The 20,637-nt window shown below is 39.6% G+C and overlaps 1 protein-coding gene across 1 annotated transcript; it reads left to right on the forward strand.

Annotated features, from left to right (window-relative positions):
• Positions 1 to 274: 274 nt before the first annotated feature.
• Positions 275 to 19,808, forward strand: LOC139450386 (N(6)-adenosine-methyltransferase catalytic subunit METTL3-like). The gene is made up of 16 exons (XM_071232080.1): positions 275 to 532; positions 1,289 to 1,592; positions 2,460 to 2,511; positions 4,214 to 4,269; positions 5,441 to 5,510; positions 7,219 to 7,308; positions 8,400 to 8,436; positions 10,007 to 10,126; positions 13,231 to 13,286; positions 14,453 to 14,569; positions 15,318 to 15,505; positions 15,771 to 15,809; positions 17,016 to 17,124; positions 18,111 to 18,176; positions 18,854 to 18,966; positions 19,328 to 19,808. Exons 1-16 carry the CDS (start codon positions 370 to 372, stop codon positions 19,440 to 19,442), a joined length of 1,695 nt encoding a protein of 564 aa, XP_071088181.1. The 5' UTR covers positions 275 to 369; the 3' UTR covers positions 19,443 to 19,808.
• The last annotated feature ends 829 nt before the right edge of the window (positions 19,809 to 20,637 follow it).

Genomic DNA, 20,637 nt, shown 5'->3' on the forward strand with positions numbered 1-20,637 from the left:
TCCACTAATGGTGCGCGCAACTGACATTGCGTTTTAAGATATAAGTAGACATGATCCCAGTCAAAAATGGGAGTAATCATTTCAGAGAATCATTGTTTCTTATCTTGTTTGTATCTTATACATCATTCATGCACAGTTTCCCCTACTTGGTCATCTGAGAATTATAATAAAAAGCTCTTCTGCAAAGTTTAGAAAACATATTTTTTATCATTCATGATATGGATATTTGTGATTGAAATCACTGGTAAGAAAATAACTTCTCATTTGGAAATGGCGGATTTTTTGGAGACAATAACATGAACATCTCTACGTGTTAATATTACGGTGGAAAATCTTTGTTCATAACAGCATACATTAGAGAATTTTATCATGTCAGATACTTGGGATGATATCCAGGCTGTGAAAAGCCGACATAACAGCCTCCGAGCGAAGCTTCTGCAAAGGAAGAGAGAGCGAGAAGGCTTGGTTGCTGAATTGAAAGCACCTGCATCGACAAGTGCCTCACCATCTAGTACCGTGACAACAGCTACAGGTATACCACTGTATATTTACCAAATTTACTGGGTGTTTTGATTAGCGACTGACTATAATCCTAAGAAAGTCCAAAGGCAAATTAATTGTAAAGTTGTAAAATCAATTTCTACTAACCCAACTTGGCAAGCCTGATTAACCATGGTGAAGGGTTCAGATAGCATAATTTAGATCAGCATGAACCACATAGATGAACCAATCTGACTTCGTGTTTCATACCTTTACCTCATCATTATTCATGCCACATACATGCAGATTATTTTGTAACAATGGAAAAAAAAGATTGATGTTTTGTGCACAGACCCAATTCGGTTATGTGATAAAGCATGGATGCTACTGGGATTGAAAGGCACAAAGTCGTGATACAGTACAATTCAATATTTTGAGGTTAAGGACTTTTATACAGAAAGAAAGGCGAGCTGGTCATGTAAACAGAGATAGTTTGGGTCCAGAGTCAGTGTTTTTCCATGTGGTAATTGAACAAACATGATGATCATCATTGAATCGTCCTACTGCTATAAATGATTCAGTGAGCTGCAGGTAACTACACCTAGTACTTGTATTAAATTACACTCTCAACAAACTTCACTTTACTATGTTTACTACCTAGGCATAATTTATACTTTTAAGCTCATGAACAATGAAAGCCTGAATGATTGCTTGAAAACAAACTACCTATGGACCAAAAAAACAGATTTTAACCTACGAACTTGACATGCAGGAACTCATAACAAACTGTCATAATGAATGATTCCAGAGTCTTCGTCCGCCTCGTCCCAAGTGAGTGTGGCTTCTAGTACTTCTCAGACTCCGGCAACAACCAGAAGTGTCAGTCCGTCGCCGTCCTCACAATCAACGGCAGCAGCAGCGTCCAAGAAGTCTGACTCCGTGGACCCTGATGTGGAGAGGAACCTGCTGCTGGTCTTGTGTGACTTCAACCTGGAGATCCCCTCTGACTCCAGGATGATAACAGAACTTACAACAAAGATGCTGGGGAGGGAGACACAGCTGTCAAGTATCGAAGAACTGTTACAAAAATTTGCAGCTCAACAGATGATCAAGTGAGTGGGAGAAGATAGTTTCAGTCTGAGACTTTAGCCAGAAGTTCAAAGCTTGAGTTTAGAAAAAAGTTAATTTGATCTATTATGCCCAGCTGGTAACATGGCTCATCATTGCTCATAGTCCCTCTGTTAAAACAAAAATTGACACTGTCTACAGAGTTGTCATGCCAAGGTCTGCTGATCATAGGGGGCACGGGTGGCCAAGTCGTCTTGCTGTGCAGAGTTGCGTCCCTTGGACATGCCAGAAACCTATGATTGTGGGTTCGAATCCCGATTCGCCCCGATTATGTTTCAAGGTTTGTCAGCACCATACCCGTGCTCGTGGGTTTCACCGAAGTGGTAAACGTCTGCATCTAGACCTGCATCACTTCCGGCTTTCCACCCACGCCGTGATATAACTGGAATACTGTTAAAAGCGGCATTAAACCCAACTCACTCACTCACTCTGCTGATCATATGTCCAAAACTTATTTGATTATGATCCTTGGTCATATCTCATGTTACTATTCTTATAAATTATAATAATTATGATGAAATTGGTAGTTTTGTAGTTTGTATTCAAGTTGTATGGTTACCATACATGCCATAGTTGCATCCATCATGTTAGTTCCAATATGGATTTCCAAAATAAATGGTTTGAACAAATACATGAGATATTGAAAACTGAGATATGTTTGTTTTGAGACTTCCTATCTTTCCAATCACAGCTAGCGTCATCAATGTTATCACAAACATGAACATAATCAAAATTTTCACAGTATGAGGTTAAAACTACAGATTGTTTTAGATTATTCATTTATTGAATTTGTTACATCATGTACATAGTAATTGCACATAATTTTCATATCAATTGTGCTTTCTTTTCAGAATTTCCACTAAAGATAAAAACCTTGTTGTCAACTCGCTGGATCTGGCAAAGGTCGGTTGCAAATTCTGCATGCTCTTTGTGTTTTCATCCATCTTACTTACAATACAATGTAAAACATGAACACAAGGGTTTTAGTACTGAGCGTGGCTAGTAGTTGAAACCCTGTACTATGTTTACTAGTCCTGATGAACAAGAACTAGTGTTTACCATGGTTTACTTCAGTGTGTTGCGTACTTGAGGTTGTTGTATTAAATTGTGTGACTTTGCTTGCGACAAGTAATCAGCAGGATCAGGGTCCTCATCCACAGAGTGTCCGCAGCCATCTGACCTATCTTAACTCCATGATCCACAGAATGTCCGCAGCCATTTGACCTATCTTAACTCCATGATCCATAGAGTGTCCGCAGCCATTTGACCTATCTTAACTCCATGATCCACAGAGTATCCGCAGCCATTTGACCTATCTTAACTCCATGATCCTCAGGATCATAAGCGACCCGTTAAGATTCCGAGGTAGAATAAGTCTTCAGCAACCCATGCTTGCCGTAAAAGGTGACTATGCTTGTCGTAAAAGGCGACTGACGGGATCGGTTGGTCAGGCTCGCTGACTTGGTTGATGCATGTCAATGATCCCAATTGCGTGGATCGATGCTCATGATATCAATCACTGGATGGTCTGGTCAAGACTCGATTACAGACCGCCGTCATATAGGTGGAATATTGCTGAGTGCGGCGTTAAACAACAAACCAACAACAACAACAACAAGGATCATAAGCTTACATATGTCGTAGCTCGATGAATGTTTGTGGATCAGGGCCCAGTATTGAAACATTATCACACTTCCATGTTCCTGCTGGCTTTTGAAACTGCCAGTCCCAGTGGAATGGCATCTCTTAAAATTACCAGTCCCCATCAATCTTTGTCAGTTCCAACTTTAAACAAACATATGACAATTTCCTAGTTTTATTTCTTTCAACATCATGTTCAGTGCAGTACATTCATGGCTGACAAATTCAATGACGTCATCTCTAAATTAGCTTCCTTAGATCTACATGTCATTCACACAAAGTTCAGTCACAAATTTCTCCCTTTTTTTGAATATTTCACTGTGGTTTGAGACAAAGTGTTTACAAATTGATGTTTATCCTCGAAGCAAAGCAAAATCTTACTTCCTTGCACTATAAATAGACTGTGGAAAACCCTGATGTTAAACATGTTAAAAAGACAAGCTGACTTTGTTCAAAAAATATATTTTATTGATTACCGTTGATGTTTTGTTCAACAAAGATTTATAAGGAACTTTATATCCCAGTTCATGAGGACTGACAGTCTCATAAGACAGTGTTTAGATAAGGCTTAAAAAATAAAAGAAATGGTTCACAGGCAGTGGCTTTTGAAAATAAAGTATGGGCGGGTGGGCTGTTTTTTTGTTTTTTTTATGGTTGTCCAAGCTTCTATGTGATCAAATTTTTTAAAGTCCTTTTTCAAGTATTGTAAATATTTTAAGCATTTCACTGCCAGGGTTGTGTGTTCGAGATGCAGAATATTTAATGATTATTTATTATATAATATAATGGAAATAAAAATGAAACGTGCAGCGGATTTTATGATGATGCTTGCGGTGCCTGAGAACCAAGACTATTATTTTTTTTAGCCAAATGCTTGACTATCTACATTCATCTACAAGGAATTGAAATAATTTATTGTTAAACATTCTGAGAAGACATTGATGTTGTACTACTTCCTGTTCAGTTGTCAGCATTTACCGAGGGTCAGGATGGCAAGACGAAGAAAAGGAAGAGAGATAGGTAAGATAGTTGTAACCATGAATGATAAGACTGTCACAATAAGATTTATCAGAGTAAGTGAATTTGAAGCTGTCTCCCGCGTTGTTACCATGGTTACAAGCATTTAAAATCTGACATTATTAATTAACAATGATTAATATAGCTTTGATCATGTTATCCAATGAAACAATTCTGAACTTTTATTTGTGACAAAGAGTGTAAATAGTATCATGCTTTTAAATGTTTCCTCATGTCGACAAAAACACTCTGAACTCAGATTGTTTAATGACCATGAGAATAGGTCTTCAGCAACCCATGCTTGCTGTAAAAGGTGACTATGCTTTTCGTAAGAGGTGACTAACAGGATCGGGTGGTCAGGCTCGTTGACTTGGTTGATGCATGTCATCAATCCCAATTGTGTGGATCGATGCTCATGATGTCAATCACGGATTGTCTGGTCCAGACTCAATATTTAAAGACCGCCATCATATAGCTGGAATATTGCTGAGTGCGGCATAGAACAACAAACACCAAACAACAAGCAATGACCATGATGACGCTGTTCATGACCAAGCTGTTTGACACTTCACCAGATCATCACATTAGACAGGGAGGAAAATAAATATGTGAAAGATGTGTTTCCGTTTGATTAACATTGAGAACAGCGAAACCTTCTTGATTGATTTACTGGTAACAATAGCAGCTTGAGATGCCATAGGATTTGATCAAACTAAAATATACATTTGAGCCAAGTCCTCCTGTTTTGGCTGAGCGATGTATCAGTTAAGGAAAGAAAACAACACTTACTCAAAAAATCTGCCCTTGTTTTATTATCCTTCAGGCATATCAGGTGAGATAATTTATTTCTGAACAGTGTGCCTCGACCATGTTATCAAGTGATCAGTCTTTTAGCATGTGTTGATAAAACAATCATCCTTCTTTCCTGCCCTGTTTTTTCCCTGTCTGATATATGTGTTAAAGGGGGAAGTCTAAGGCTTCAAGCCTTGATGGTGTATTCAAAGTCATAAGGGTAACCTAGATCTTCTCACTGTACCCCTTTAATGATAATGCGTAACTAATTTTGAGTTATGGGATCAAACTTGATAGGACTGCCAGACTAGTCCCTCTCTAATGTAAAGAGTTTAGTTTCATGTACACATGCCCTTTAATTTTGGTGTATATATGTCTTCAGTGAGGACGACACAGTTGAACCTCAGTCAAAGCAGCAGTGCCCTGCCGATGCTCCTGACGACAGTATCGAGGTAACAGTACTTCCAGCCAATGATTGGCTGATTTAAACAATGCTGATCCCATGAAAATGTCCATGTTCATCTATTTATGCATATATATCAATTCTATATCAAAACCTGTACAAGCAACACAATTTGATTGATGTAGCAAAGTTTGGCTTATTGTCATACAAACAGATTATCCATATCTGATATACCCCAGTGATGTGCAAATCCCTCCAATTTGAGCAGATTTACAAAAATATGTATCTCTTTAGAACCTCACAGTTGGGGTATGTTTATTGTGTATCGTAGTGTAGTGTACACCTTCAACACCTTCAGAGCCCCACATCTGTTTTTGGAACAGAACCTGGTGAGCTATGACATGCCAGAATATGCAGGGATAATTCTAGGGTGGGGCCTTGTGCTTTTAGCCCCTAAATTTAAATGAAGGCCAAACTTTCAAAGACAGTGGGGTATTTTAGCATTGTGCTCTATGGGCAAGTGTGGGTGTACCTCTGGAATATTTAAAATTTTCATAGAAAGAGCCCATGTCAGAAAATTCCTTGAGTGAACCCTGAATTTGGAATATTTGCTGGGACATGTGCAGACTTTTCAGTCACCAGGGTCCAATGGGTGCTTTAAGAAAGGGTTAGATTTTCTCCGCCTCTGCTGTGAACGTGTCAGAATATTTTTATTTTAGTACATAAATGTATGCTGTAGGGATTGCAGGTGCCAGCAACCTCTGCTGTTTGTAAAAGGGGACCAAATGAAATCAGGTCAGCTTCGGTGACTTGGTTGACTGCTTGTCATCACACCCTGATGGTGTGAATCATTCCGAGCTCCAGATAAGCTGCGTATCTGCGTAAAATACGCATCAGAAATGCAGAAATACGCAGTAAAATAAAATCCAAGCGTATCAAATACGCAACAAACATTACAGATACGCTACAAAAATAAAATTTGTCCGTATCATCAAAATATTGTGAAGTAACCCTGCGTATTCGATTAGCAAATCAGCAACTTATTTTGAAATTATAAACGGGCATTCCGTCAACCTTGCCAAACTCTACGATGACAGTTACATCATGATCATTTGCCATCACACTTTCTTGTGGAAGTACGGTGGTATTTTTGAGTCCTATAAAGCTCTCGAACCCACACGACACCAGTTTGCAGGGACTAGATGAATAGTGTTTTTAAAATTTAACTTAGATACCCACATGTGTAAAAACTAGTGGGTAACATGGGTAACAGAAATTTGAATACCCAGATAGAATTACTGATACCCAGTGATTTTAAAATGCATACAACACCAAAAGCTTATCTGGAGCTCTGATCATTGTTCACAACATCAATCACTGGATTGTCTACTCCAAACGTGATTATTTACAGGCCGATGGCATAAAGCTGGAATACTGCTGTACGTCATTAAAGAATTGGGGGATTTTTGGTGAGAATAAATCCTTAGTACCCAAGTCTCATTCTTGCCGTAAGAGCCCATGGAAATGGAGATTGAGAAGTCAGTGTCTCTGTCTCTGATGGTTGTGTGACGTTGGGATGTTGGTCATGCTATCAGCCACTGGGTGACCTGTCACTGACATCATTATCACTGACCATGTTGACTGCCATGATACTGCTGGAATATGCTGCAGCATTAAACAACATCCCGTCCCTCCTTTCCCTGCTGTCACCATGGTAACCATGGCTGGGTGTAAAGTTGCAGTTGTTGATGTTGTAGAGCCTGTTGTCCATGCAGTCGGCCAAGGAGAGAGAGGAGAAGAAGGTGAATGAGGAGATCCTCCAGCTGCTCAGCAAACCCACGGCCAAGGTACAGACACACTGGAACAGTTCTTGTAGTTTGAATATTCATTTCAAAGATGTACTTTTTTAAAAACATTTACAATTGTTAAGAGCTTGTTAGTTCATGTTTACTCTCCAATCAACCAGTTGTAAAAGGCTTGCAGTAAAAGGCGACTACACTTGTCGTAAGAGGCGACGAACGGGATCGGGTGGTCAGGCTCACTGACTTGGTTGATGCAAGTCATCGTATCCCAATTCCGTGAATCGATGCTCATGATGTCTTTCAATGGTCCTGACTCAATTATTTACAGACCGCCGTCATATAGCAGGAATATTGCTGATTGTGGCGTTAAACAACAAACAATACAATATGTTATATCAGTAGTGAATAATTGCTGCCTTATCAGAAAACAACTAGTTTGTTGGCTTATTAGCAGCCTTGTTTGTTCATATACAGAAATAAATTAGGCTTAAAAAAATATGACTTTTGAAAATATAGTGCGGGAAGTGTTTCTTATGTTGTTGCTTGTTCAACCAAGTATGTAACCAAATAAACAGTTGTGTACCATCAACCGGGGAAAGGGCCTCCCTACATTAACAAGCATACAAACTCCTATTGCCGCCATGACCATAAAACGATGTGCCCATGTAACATGTGTAAAGGGAAGTAATTATGCTATATTTGATCGTATTTTTTAATAGGATTTTTTTTGTTTTGAAAATGGAATAAAAACGAAATGTGCGCAGACTTTATGATGAGACGGGTGGTGTCTGAGAACCAGGACTATTATTCTTTTTAAATAATGGTCATGTTGATGATAGTGAAAGAACATCTCTGAAATGGAAGTGAATTAAATAGTAATGTGATTAGCTCAGTGAAATAGTGGCAGTTCACAAACCCTATTTGTGTTTCTTGGTTGCCATGCCGATGCTCATGGCTTTTGCCAAAGTTGTAAACATCTCTAAGACATGTATCACATCGGGCTTTCTACCCACATCATGCTTACATCGATATGACTGAAATACTGTTCAAAACAGCTTGAGACCCACTCACTCACTCACTCTTCATGTAGAAGTTGTGTGTGAACTGTACATTGAGATTCTTCATTTTTGTCACAGGAACAGTATATGGTGGACAAGTTCCGGTCTCGTGGAGGTAATGGATTGATGGGTCTGGGTATCTACAGTGGGTCACTTGCATGCTGGATAGTGGTACTGGTGACAGGATTAGTGGCTAAGATTGTAGTTAGCACTTTTGTTGTGTAAAAACTTGTAGCAAAATTATACATTGAAGCATGTTCATGATGTCTGCTGAGCTCAATTTAGATGTAGTATTTGGAAACAAATCGGTGAACTATGAAATGTAACAAAACATGACTTCCTCTGTAGCACTGTCTTGTAGTGGGATTATAGAAGCTGTAGTGGCATTATAGAAGTCGTAGTGGCATTATAGAAGCTGTAGTGGCATTATAGAAGCTGTAGTGGGATTATAGAAGCTGTAGTGGCATTATAGAAGCTGTAGTGGGATTATAGAAGCTGTGGAAACTGAAGTGGCATTATAGAAGTCGTAGTGGCATTATAGAAGCTGTAGTGGCATTATAGAAGCTGTAGTGGCATTATAGAAGCCGTAGTGGGATTATAGAAGCTGTAGTGGCATTATAGAAGCTGTAGTGGGATTATAGAAGCTGTAGTGGCATTATAGAAGCTGTAGTGGCATTATAGAAGCTGTAGTGGCATTATAGAAGCCGTAGTGGCATTATAGAAGCAGTAGTTACATTATAGAAGCTGTAGTGGCATTATAGAAGCCGTAGTGGCATTACAGAAGCTGTAGTGGCATTACAGAAGCCGTAGTGGCATTATAGAAGCTGTAGTGGCATTATAGAAGCGGTAGTGGCATTTTAGAAGCCGTAGTGGCATTTATAGAAGCTGTAGTGGAATTATAGAAGCTGTAGTGGCATTATAGAAGCTGTAGTGGGATTATAGAAGCTGTAGTGGCATTATAGAAGCTGTAGTGGGATTATAGAAGCTGTAGTGGGATTATAGAAGCTGTAGTGGCATTAAAGAAGCTGTGGAAACTGAAGTGGCATTATAGAAGTCGTAGTGGCATTATAGAAGCTGTAGTGGCATTACAGAAGCTGTAGTGGCATTGTAGTGGCATTATAGAAGCTGTAGTGGCATTATAGAAGCTGTAGTGGCATTATAGAAGCTGTAGTGGCATTATAGAAGCTGTAGTGGCATTATAGAAGTCGTAGTGGCATTATAGAAGCTGTAGTGGCATTATAGAAGCTGTAGTGGCATTATAGAAGCTGTAGTGGCATTATAGAAGCTGTAGTGGCATTATAGAAGTCGTAGTGGCATTATAGAAGCTGTAGTGGCATTATAGAAGCTGTAGTATCAAGGGAGACTGTGTTGACTTATGGATGTCAACCTCTTTATTCTTTCAATGTGATGTTTCAGTGTAGGTGCTTTTAACTTTAATATGTAGGTTGGCTAGTACCTTTATAACTTCACCACCTGTACCCAAATGTCACGTTGAAAGAACAAAGACCTTTGAAGCCCGAAAATCAACTTTTTCTCATCTCTGCTGGAATTACCAGTAGCATGCAGACATATGAAAAATATGCTGCTGCTGGGAACGTGACTCAGCAGAGTTTAAATAGGTTATTATTATTGTTATTATTGGTGTTGTGATGATGTTTAAAGTCTACTGATGTGACACATTACAGGGGTCCAGCTGCAGGAGTTCTGCCAGTACGGAACAAGGGAGGAGTGTGTCAAGGTCGGCCAGAATCCAACACCTTGCAAGAAGCTGCACTTTCGCAAGATCATACACAAACACACTGACGGTAAGTAGCCTAGCAACAGAGGGGGACCCTCCACAGCTGTAGAGTCATCTCTTGCCAGTGAAGGTGCACAATATGCTGTGCAGAGTTACCTCCCTTAGCCATTCCAGAATCTGCTGGCTGTGGGTTTGAATCCCAGATTCACCCAGATTATGATTGTTGGTTTGTCAGCACCATGTCGATGCTTGTGCTTTCACCAGTGGGGTAAGCATCTAGGATTTGCATCTGTTTGGACTTTCCTTCCACGACAAGATATAACTGAACTTCTGTTCTAATTGGAGTTAAACCCTGTTAACTCATTATCTGGGTAAGAATAGGTCTTCAGCAACCTATGCTTGTCACAAGAGGTGACTAACGGGATTGGGTGGTCAGACTCGCAGACATGGGCGATGCATGTCATTGTATCCCAATGGCATGGATTGATGCTCTCGATATCAGTCACTGGATTGTCTGGTCCAGACTTGATTATTTACAGACCCCCGTCATATAGCTGGAATATTGCTGAGTGCGTCGTTAAACAACAAACAAAAAAACAAAAACAAACACTCTCACTGGATAACCAAACTGTCATGTTCCAATCTTCTTTATCATGTTAAATCAATGTTTTAATCTTTACGAAACAATTTATAGAAAATGATCTTCAAGAACTGGTCCTGTGTGAAGTATGACAGATTTAGTGGCAGGAAAACCCAGAAGACAGTCATCATAATAGATTACCAAACAAATCTTTATTTAAGGGGCGACTAACGGGATCGGGTGGTCAGACTCACTGACTTGGTTCATGCATGTCATCTTATCACAATTGCTTGGATCGATTTTGTACATATTATTCACCATTTCTTGTGGACAACAGTGATAAAATCTTGAGTTTTGTCATTTGACCTAATTGTAAAAAAAGGTTGTCCAAAACAAAAATGATCAAAAGTCATGTTTGTTGTTGCAAAGTTCTGGATTTTATATTGGTCGGTAAAGGTATAAGGCCTTATTGAAAATCACAAGGACATGCAGACAGAGACGTAGGTTCAGCGTAAATATCTGGTGTTGTTGAAAGATTGAATCGAAATGTAGGGATTGTGAACAGATAATCAACACTATCTTTCTTATAGACAATAAAATGCGTCGGTATGGTTTTATTGTTATTTAGCGAAAAACTACATTTCTCTGAAAAATATGTGGATATTTCAATTGTATTGAGTAACATGTTCACTCCCAGTCTACCTCTGTGGTTTTGAGGGGCGGTCGGGTAGCCTAGTGGTTAAAGAATTCGCTTGTCATGCCGAGGACCCGGGTTCGATTCCTGACATGGGGTGAAGCCCATTTCAGGTGTCCCCTGCCATGATATTGCTGGAATATTGCTAAAAGCGGCCTAAAACCATACTCACTCACTCACTCTGTGGTTTTGATAGTTCATGAAGATTGTTTAGAAATTCATAATGAACAGTTCATTTTTTGCTTTCTTGTCAAATGTCTTGTGACCTGAAAAGGTTGATATTTTCACACATGCAAATGGCCATTCACGAAAATATCCACTTTATAGGATCAAACAGCATGCTCAGTGAGATACAGTGAAACATGGTTATACCGCAAATGTTTTATTCAGTCTTTTGTGGGCCAATGTGTGTATGACAGAGACAGTTGTATAATATTAACAGTACAGACTATTGTATTTGAGAAGTTCCCTATTTCTGTTATAAGGAACTTCCTTTACATATTTGGCACAATTTATGAGGGTACATGTACTCTTATCATTACTGTTTAACAATTTGTTATTTTTCATAATCTTTGGCATATTTGTATAACTTGTTGTAAGCTTTTTTCTAAACTGTGTATACGCAGTACAATAAAACAGAAAATGGATTTTATATTCAATATTATTACAGTGACATATCTGGCATATTTGACTTTAAGTTACAGTTTCTTAACTTCTACTATTAGACTTTAATGGTGACTCATGCGATTTATGTAAACATCAATACCTTAAGATTTCTATTATCATAATATTCTACAGATAATAAAGACTTTATTTGGTTATTAAGTTCAAAACGTGATGACCCATTAAGTTTTGCCTGGTTTTAAAGGATTAAGTTTTAAGTGTTGAATACAGAACTGTGAGCCCTACTCACACCTTAATTATGTTTATTTCCTGATCTTGTTATTTCTTTCTTATCATTCAAGGAGTTCAGGCAATCATATTTCCCTGTGTGTTTTCGTTGAGTGGATTCTTATCTTGTTCCTTGGTAGAGATGACAGGTTGTCTCTTTTAGATCAGGTCTCAGTATGACTCAGTCAGCGGACATGATAAGGATATTTACACAAACTAATATAAGTAGCGGTAAATGAAGGAAGTCTTCATTTATGATTTGATTGGTCTAATGGTTCGATATTAAACAGCTTGCACCCCCCCCCCCCCCCCCCCCCCCCCTACCTCTTTAGAAAATAATAAGAATTTGCTGAATGAGCTTATGTCATAGCCTGTTTGTCCGTCATCTGGTGTTGTTCATGTGTGGTAAACATCTTCTTCTCAGAAACCATTAGACCAGTTGAAACTTTTTGTAAAGTAAATGCAATTGTTGTGCATTGCACCAATGTTCTCAAACAATACATTCCTTTTTTCAGATTTGAAACCATTGTGAACATTTAGATACTTTTTATGAATCTGTTAATATTTTTGAGAGTGGGTTGGTGGTTCAGTGTCTGGCGTTTTACATAAAGCTTAGAGTCAGATATTCATGTTAATCTGCGGATTGTATCACAGTGGACTAGCACTATAAAACTTGCATTGGTCTGAACTAGTACAAGGAAACACCCATGTATGCACATAGCTATATAAGTGTAATAATCTTGAATGTGACACTAGACCCCAGTTCGCCTGTCCTCATATACACTGAGATTGATTAAATACTGGGGATCTTTTAAATTGTGTATTAAGTAATAGCGATACAGTGTCACTCTGTGTCGACTGACTGAATGTGACACATTGTAGATCCAGAACACGCAGAAAGACATCACAGTGAACTGACTGAGTGGCCAATGTCAGACATTTAGAAGTTGTAATAAAGGCTTCAGTATGTATAATGTGCTATTGATTGACATTGTTTGTGTTGTAGAATCTCTGGGAGACTGTTCCTTCCTCAACACCTGCTTCCATATGGACACCTGCAAGGTATGTTGTCGTTAAGGATACCTGCAAGGTATGTTGTCATTACACCTGCCAAGTATGTTGTCATTACATAATATGTTGTCATTGAGGACACCTGCAAGGTATGTTGTTGTTAAAGATACCTGCAAGGTATGTTGTCGCTACACTGTATGTTGTCATTATGGGTACCTGTAAGGTATGTTGTCATTACACTGTATGTTGTCATTAAGGACACCTGCAAAGTATTTTGTCATTACACCTGCGAGGTATGTTGTCATTATGCGGTATGTTGTCATTAAGGACACCTGAAAGGTATGTTGTCCTTACACCTGCAAGGTATGTTGTCATTATGCAGTATGTTGTCATTACACCTGCAAGGTATGTTGTCATTATGCAGTATGTTGTCATTACACCTGCAAGGTATGTTGTCATTATGCAGTATGTTGTCCTTACACCTGCAAGGTATGTTGTCATTATGCAGTATGTTGTCATTACACCTGCAAGGTATGTTGTCATTATGCAGTATGTTGTCATTACACCTGCAAGGTATGTTGTCATTATGCGGTATGTTGTCATTAAGGACACCTGCAAGGTATGTTGTCCTTACACCTGCAAGGTATGTTGTCATTATGCAGTATGTTGTCATTACACCTGCAAGGTATGTTGTCATTATGCAGTATGTTGTCATTACAACTGCAAGGTATGTTGTCATTAAGGACGCCTACAAGGTATGTTGTCATTATGGGTACCTGTAAGGTATATTGTCATTACACCTGCAAGGTATGTTGTCATTACACCTGCAAGGTATGTTGTCATTATGCGGTATGTTGTCATTAAGGACACCTGCAAGGTATGTTGTCCTTACACCTGCAAGGTATGTTGTCATTATGCAGTATGTTGTCATTACACCTGCAAGGTATGTTGTCATTATGCAGTATGTTGTCATTACAACTGCAAGGTATGTTGTCATTAAGGACGCCTACAAGGTATGTTGTCATTATGGGTACCTGTAAGGTATATTGTCATTACACCTGCAAGGTATGTTGTCATTATGGGTACCTGTAAGGTATATTGTCATCACACCTGTAGGGTATGTTGTCATTAAGGACACTTATCTTTGTATTGATGAAGGCAGCTCTCTGCTGGGTCTTAGTCTGTGCACCATGGTATACACATGATCTTGTTTGTAGTATGTCCACTACGAGATCGACTACCCAGACAACCAGAACGAGATGGCGCTCATGAAGAAGGAGGCGGCCATGTCCAAGTCTGGCCCTGGGAGTGACGTCTACATGTACCCACCACAGGTCAGTAAAACAAGAAGTGTTGGGCTGGAGGACAATCACTGACGACATCTGCAGTCATGCTATTTGAAAACAGAATTTCTGTTTTCAGTTTTAAAAGAATAATTCAGACACTGTATTTTCTATTTTTTAAGTTTACACTGACCTGAGTCATTTTTCTGACGCATTCTTACAAAAACTGGTTGCTTGACTTTGAAACACGTGACCTATGGCAGAGATCGTCTTGATAAGAAGTTTGATACTGTATTCTAAAGGTGCCTCCATGTGATATATTATATATCCATCATAAAGTCTACTGGTACCCTTTTCCAAAAGACCCGTGAAGATCCGAGGTAGAATAGGTCTTCAGCAACCCTTGCTTGCCGTAAAAGGCGACTTTGCGTGTCGTAAAAGGCGACTAACGGGATCGGGTGGTCAGGCTCGCTGACTTGGTTGATGCATGTCATCGTATCGCAATTGCGTGGAGGGATGCACATGACGTCAATCACTGGATTGTTTGGTCCAGACTCGATTATTTACAGACCGCCGTCATATAGCTGGAATATTGCTGAGTGCGGCGTAAAGCAACAAACCAACCAACCAACCTTTTCCAAAAAGTAGAACTAGTCAAAACATTGTGGACATATTTGATTCTTCTATTAGTTCATCATTTGAAACAAAGTAGAGATAAGAGAGAAGGAATCGCTTATCAACAAATTGATTATAATAATGGAGTACTTCGGTCCTGATCACCCTCTGCCTTGATTCACAGTGGATTCAGTGTGACTTGAGAATCTTTGACATGACGACGCTGGGCAAGTGTGCCGTTGTGATGGCCGACCCCCCGTGGGACATTCACATGGAGCTTCCGTACGGAACAATGAGTGATGACGAGATGAGGCGGCTTGACATCCCCGGCCTGCAAGATGAGGGCTTCATCTTCCTGTGGGTCACTGGCAGGTAGGCTGCAGTCGATGATGTTGCGGTTGATTTCAACGATGTTGATGTAATTACAACAGAACTCTCACACTCGATTTTCTTTTCAACATGTCCTGATTACAAAGAAAACAAAGTGTTTTTATAATGAACAATGTTAGTGTAGATACGATTGTTTGAAATTTACTTGAGCTATTAATTGTACGTTCTCTTTGTGCGTTTTTCATTGTTGATTTATTTTTGTGTTTGCAGAAACTCTGATCAATGGCTTCTGTGTCTTTTTTTATAGAGCCATGGAGTTGGGGAGAGAGTGTCTGGATTTGTGGGGGTGAGTTTGTCTGAGGCACGTTTGTTTTGAGGTCATGTAAAACTTCTGATGAGTTCACATTGTCAGTGAGGAAGGGGATGGTTGGGGTCCTGGTAGGCTACCCAAAATCTCACAAGAAATCAGTAGAGTTAAAAACAAGTGTGGCTTCCTCTCATAGGCAGAGCTGTCCCTGTAGACATGTGGCGGGAGAAGGTTATCCAGGCAAATTACACCAACCTTGGTGTGAGGTGTACACTATGACTAACAGCAGCTGACCTGCTCCTGCATCGTGACACATTAGCTGTTTTTAATGGGATAAAAAACAATCTAAATTATGAGAATATAACTCTATAAAATCAGTATTAAAAAAATAAGTAAGAGTGAAATGTATTGTGTAATAGTGGTGCTTGGTATTACTGGTATACCGATATACCATGGTTTGAAATACTAATGAATATACATCACAATACGTTGTATATTGCATTTTTCAAAACCATGCATATTTTCGTCTTGTTGGCAAAGTTTACATAAGTGACAACTGACAAATTGAATGAAATTAAGAGTCCTGTGATCTGAAAAATAAACATTTTTTGCGACCTGCTTCCTGTATATAATGTGTTGTGGTCATAGCAACATGCAACAAAATGGCAGGCGACTATGAAGTGCGGGGGAAGTCTGATGTGTGGGTCCATTTTTAGTTTGGTTTTTAACAAATTAAAGGTGAAAGAATATAGTATAGTGAGGTACAGATCGCAATACATGAATCATTATTATACCCCGCCCAAAAAAGTTGGTGGTGGATATAGAAACGAGCTCTGTCCGTACGTCCGTCTGTCACGTTTCGTTTCTGGAGCATAACTCAAAAATCGTTCAATATGTTTTCATGAAACTTTGCAGGTCTGTCAAGTTCATGATGAACTGCTGCCTTTTGCTATTTAGAAATTTTAGAAATGTTTATTTTTTACATTTCCATGGCAACAAGATGGACTTAAGTTCCAAACTCTTCTTTTTTTTACAATTTCCATGACAAGTTCCACCTCGGATAAAAATGGTTAGGGTTTGTTTAGATTTAATTATGTCATAAATTCTGCAACAGGGACGGGGGATATAGCGACGTTAGTGGCAAACTCTTGTTGCAATATATTGCAGTACGAACTTCAGGCCAATACACATCACTTCTGTGTAATAAATAATTCATAGATGCTGATGCTGTTTGTGATGTTGCAGCTACAAGCGGTGTGACGAGGTGATCTGGGTGAAGACCAATCAGCTGCAGCGCATCATCCGTACTGGCCGCACCGGTCACTGGCTCAACCACGGCAAGGAACACTGTCTGGTGCGTGCAAGCAGTAGAATAATCAGCAGTTTTATACTTACAGAACCTCCATGAGGAGGTACATCAGCACACATACTTGTGGAGTGCAACTCCATGGGAATCAGGTGAACATGCCCAGTGGGGGTTCCCGGAAGTGGCCTCACGTATTCTATACCTTGTTGTTGAACTTGACTTAGGTGTGGTAACCTTATCTCTGTGCTGCTCTCTACAAAGGATTTTGATTTTGACATTCCGCTACACAGAGTTACAAGCTGTGTGCAATGGCCGATAAATTATCTCTCCTGGTTTGGATTCCAACTTATATGGTTGCACGATCTACACTATAAGTACTTGTATTTGAAGGACGTGTTGAATCATTTCATTTTCCTTTGATCATGAGACATTCACTTTGCTGGAGCATATTTAAAGTCTGATGCAGATTTGGCTGGGGGATCTATCAGGTAAACATGATGGGGCCGCCCATAGCTCTGTGTAGTGACAAGTCCATGACAAAATTGTTTATAGGGAGCACCACAGAGAAATGGTTACTGCAGCCAAAGTTGACTAAACAGGTGGTCCGGTTTGAACACTCGGCTGATGCTTATCCAGCCCCAATGGCTATGATGCAAGGGTTTGCCTGACCCTAACTCCAGTATTTACTGGGGACCGGTGAAGATTCCGGGGTAGAATAGGTCTTCAGCAACCCATGCTTGCCGTAAAAGGTGACTATGCTTGTCGTAAAAGGCGACTAATGGGATCGGGTGGTCAGGTCTGACTTGGTTGATGCATGTCATCGATCCCAATTGGGTGGATCGATGCTCATGATATGAATCACTGGATTGTCTGGTCCAGACTCGTTTATTTACAGACCGCCGTCATATAGCTGGAATATTGCTGAGTGCGGTGTTAAACAACCAGTATTTACCGGCCACCATTGTATGGCTGGAACATTGCTGACTAGGGCCACAAGCAACAAACACTCACTGACCTGTCTCTTGTTGCTTCAGGTTGGAGTTAAAGGAAATCCTAAAGGTGTCAACAAGGGCCTTGACTGTGATGTCATCGTGGCGGAGGTGAGTACACTGATCAAGTATGATGTTCAGCTAAATCTATGGAGGTTACGCTGGGAACGTTGTGTGATAATGACAAACCTGTTACTGCAAGGCTGTGTATTGGCAACACAATTGCAAATAAAATTTATGACAATACTGGTATCTGTATTGTGATATATTGGAACTAAAATGTTTGACACTAACTGTACACGCAGATCCTTTGTTTTACATACTGAAGTAAATATTTCAAAGTGATCATGGTCAGTAGCTGCCATTTTGTAGTCATGAATACAGGGGAGATAATATAGTGATAGGAACACCCCTCCGCATTTCCACCATTTTGTCAATAAATTTTGAAGGGAAACATTATTTGTGAATTAATTTCTGTGCAGATTTTAGGCTAAATGATAGTAATAATAACAAAACTTGTTATATATTTTTTACCCAATATGCCAGTACACAGAATGGTGACTAACATGATTGGGTGGTCAGGTACGCTGTCTTGGTTGATGCATATCATCGTATCACAGTTGCGTGGATTGATGCTCATAGCAATCACTGTGTTATATTTGAGAGAGTTGTCTGTTTGTGTAGGTTCGAGCCACCAGTCACAAGCCTGATGAAATCTATGGTATCTCAGACAGGCTGACCCTGGTACTAGGATGTGTTATATATGAGAGAGTTGTCTGTTTGTGTAGGTTCGAGCCACCAGTCACAAGCCTGATGAAATCTATGGCATCATAGAGAGGCTGTCCCCCGGTACTAGGAAGTGTGAGCTGTTTGGCCGACCCCACAACGTACAGCCCAACTGGTAGGTCCTACTCCTGCATATTCAAACCTCAAGTCAGATTTGTTTATAAAAGTCAAAGCTAAATTTCCTAAGAAAAAATAATGTTTTTGTTTTATGATGTATAACATGTACAAGGATAAAGTAATGCAAATTATCTTAAAGCCTAGAATTGTAGTTAAGATGGTTTGATTTGTTAAAACTTGTTATCGATGTTAGGAGAAAACATTCCTGTCTTGGAAGTTTGCCATTATTGTAAAGGTGTCAAGCTAATATGGCTGAAAAACTGTTAGAAGCTGAATTAACTTGAATCACTAACTTCTTAATGCTTAATTTTAAATGTCCTGGGATGTTGTCATCCACCTGTCACATTGCTTGTTTGTAGGATCACCCTTGGCAACCAGGTGGAAGGCGTGAGGCTGAAGGATCCGGATGTTGTCAAGAATTTTAAGGAGAAATATCCTGATGGTAACTGCTTGACTCCCCCCCAAAACAGGTGATAGCGCCAGGGAGATGGCGTTGCACTAATTCTGATGTTCTGGAAACATCACACATGAGATTCATCCAACCTGTCTGGAAGATTGGAGTAGGAACATCCAATCAGCTTCAAGCTTGGTTAGAGGGAGCCAATCAGATTCAAGCATTCCTGGGAGTACATCACATTTAACCCTTTTGGTCCAAGAAACATATACTGAATCATATTTGCTGTGATTTAGTTTAAAAGAGACAATAAACAGCTCAGTGCTTGATTGTCAGTGTAATTTGTGGAGTCCCCACCCATGGATATAACTTGTACATAACTGTCTGTGTCAGTGGAATATGATGGTGTACATGGTAATAATTAATAAACGTGTACATGGAGATAATGATTTATGTTGTTCAAATAAATCGATGGTGACCCTGGTCTTTAACACCTAAGTATTCTGGTCATTGTAATATGTGTACTGTGATTGATGCAGTAGTGCCTTGATGTCAAATTACAGAATTCCAACAATATGAATGCTGTTGTATAATGACCTAGTAGACAGAGGTAGAGGTTCTCACCAGGGATGACACTTGTGCTATAATGAGTCTCTTGCTGGACCATGTGCTTAGACCTTTGGTAACAGAACTGCTCTCCAGTTCTCATGATGTCTCCGTTGGGTTGGTTGGTTCCAGCTATACAACGCTGGTCTGTAAATAATCGAGTCTGGACCAGACAATTCAGTGATTGATATCATGAGCATCGATCCACGTAATTGGGATCGATGACATGCATCAACTAATTCAGCAAGACTGACCACCTGATCCTGTTAGTCGCCTTTTACAACAAGCATAGTCACCTTTTTCAGCAAGCATGGGTTGCTGAAGACCTATTCTACCCCGGAATCTTCACGGGTCGTCTCCGTTGGGGATTTTGGAGCAGAATTGCTCGCCAGGTCCTCATGCTTGTCTCCTCTTGTTTTTTTTAGCAGAATTCACTCACAGTTTTTCATTTCCCTTCTCATCATAACCATAGATACAGTATTGTTGGTGATGTGTGTATGTGTGAGCGACTACTACACAGACGAAACAAAGTATACACCCATGTTTGATGGTAGCTTAAAATGAAGCACACGAGATGCTTATTTGATGGGGATGTAGTTGATATGTATTTACGACTGTTTCCAGCCCAGTAACATTTTGATAAAGTTTGTAATTTATGATCAAATCCAA

The sequence above is a fragment of the Haliotis cracherodii genome, unplaced genomic scaffold (genome assembly GCF_022045235.1).
Source record: "Haliotis cracherodii isolate W230 unplaced genomic scaffold, xgHalCrac1.p SCAF_10, whole genome shotgun sequence".
Classification (NCBI taxonomy): domain Eukaryota; kingdom Metazoa; phylum Mollusca; class Gastropoda; order Lepetellida; family Haliotidae; genus Haliotis; species Haliotis cracherodii.

Bases quoted from the DNA above. Each gene is read 5' to 3' on its own strand.
- LOC139450386 (XM_071232080.1), top strand. From the start codon at position 370: ATGTCAGATACTTGGGATGATATCCAGGCTGTGAAAAGCCGACATAAC. The intron at 1,593-2,459 runs GTGAGTGGGAGA...CTTTCTTTTCAG, and splicing joins GCAGCTCAACAGATGATCAA to AATTTCCACTAAAGATAAAA. The intron at 14,570-15,317 runs GTCAGTAAAACA...CTTGATTCACAG, and splicing joins TCTACATGTACCCACCACAG to TGGATTCAGTGTGACTTGAG.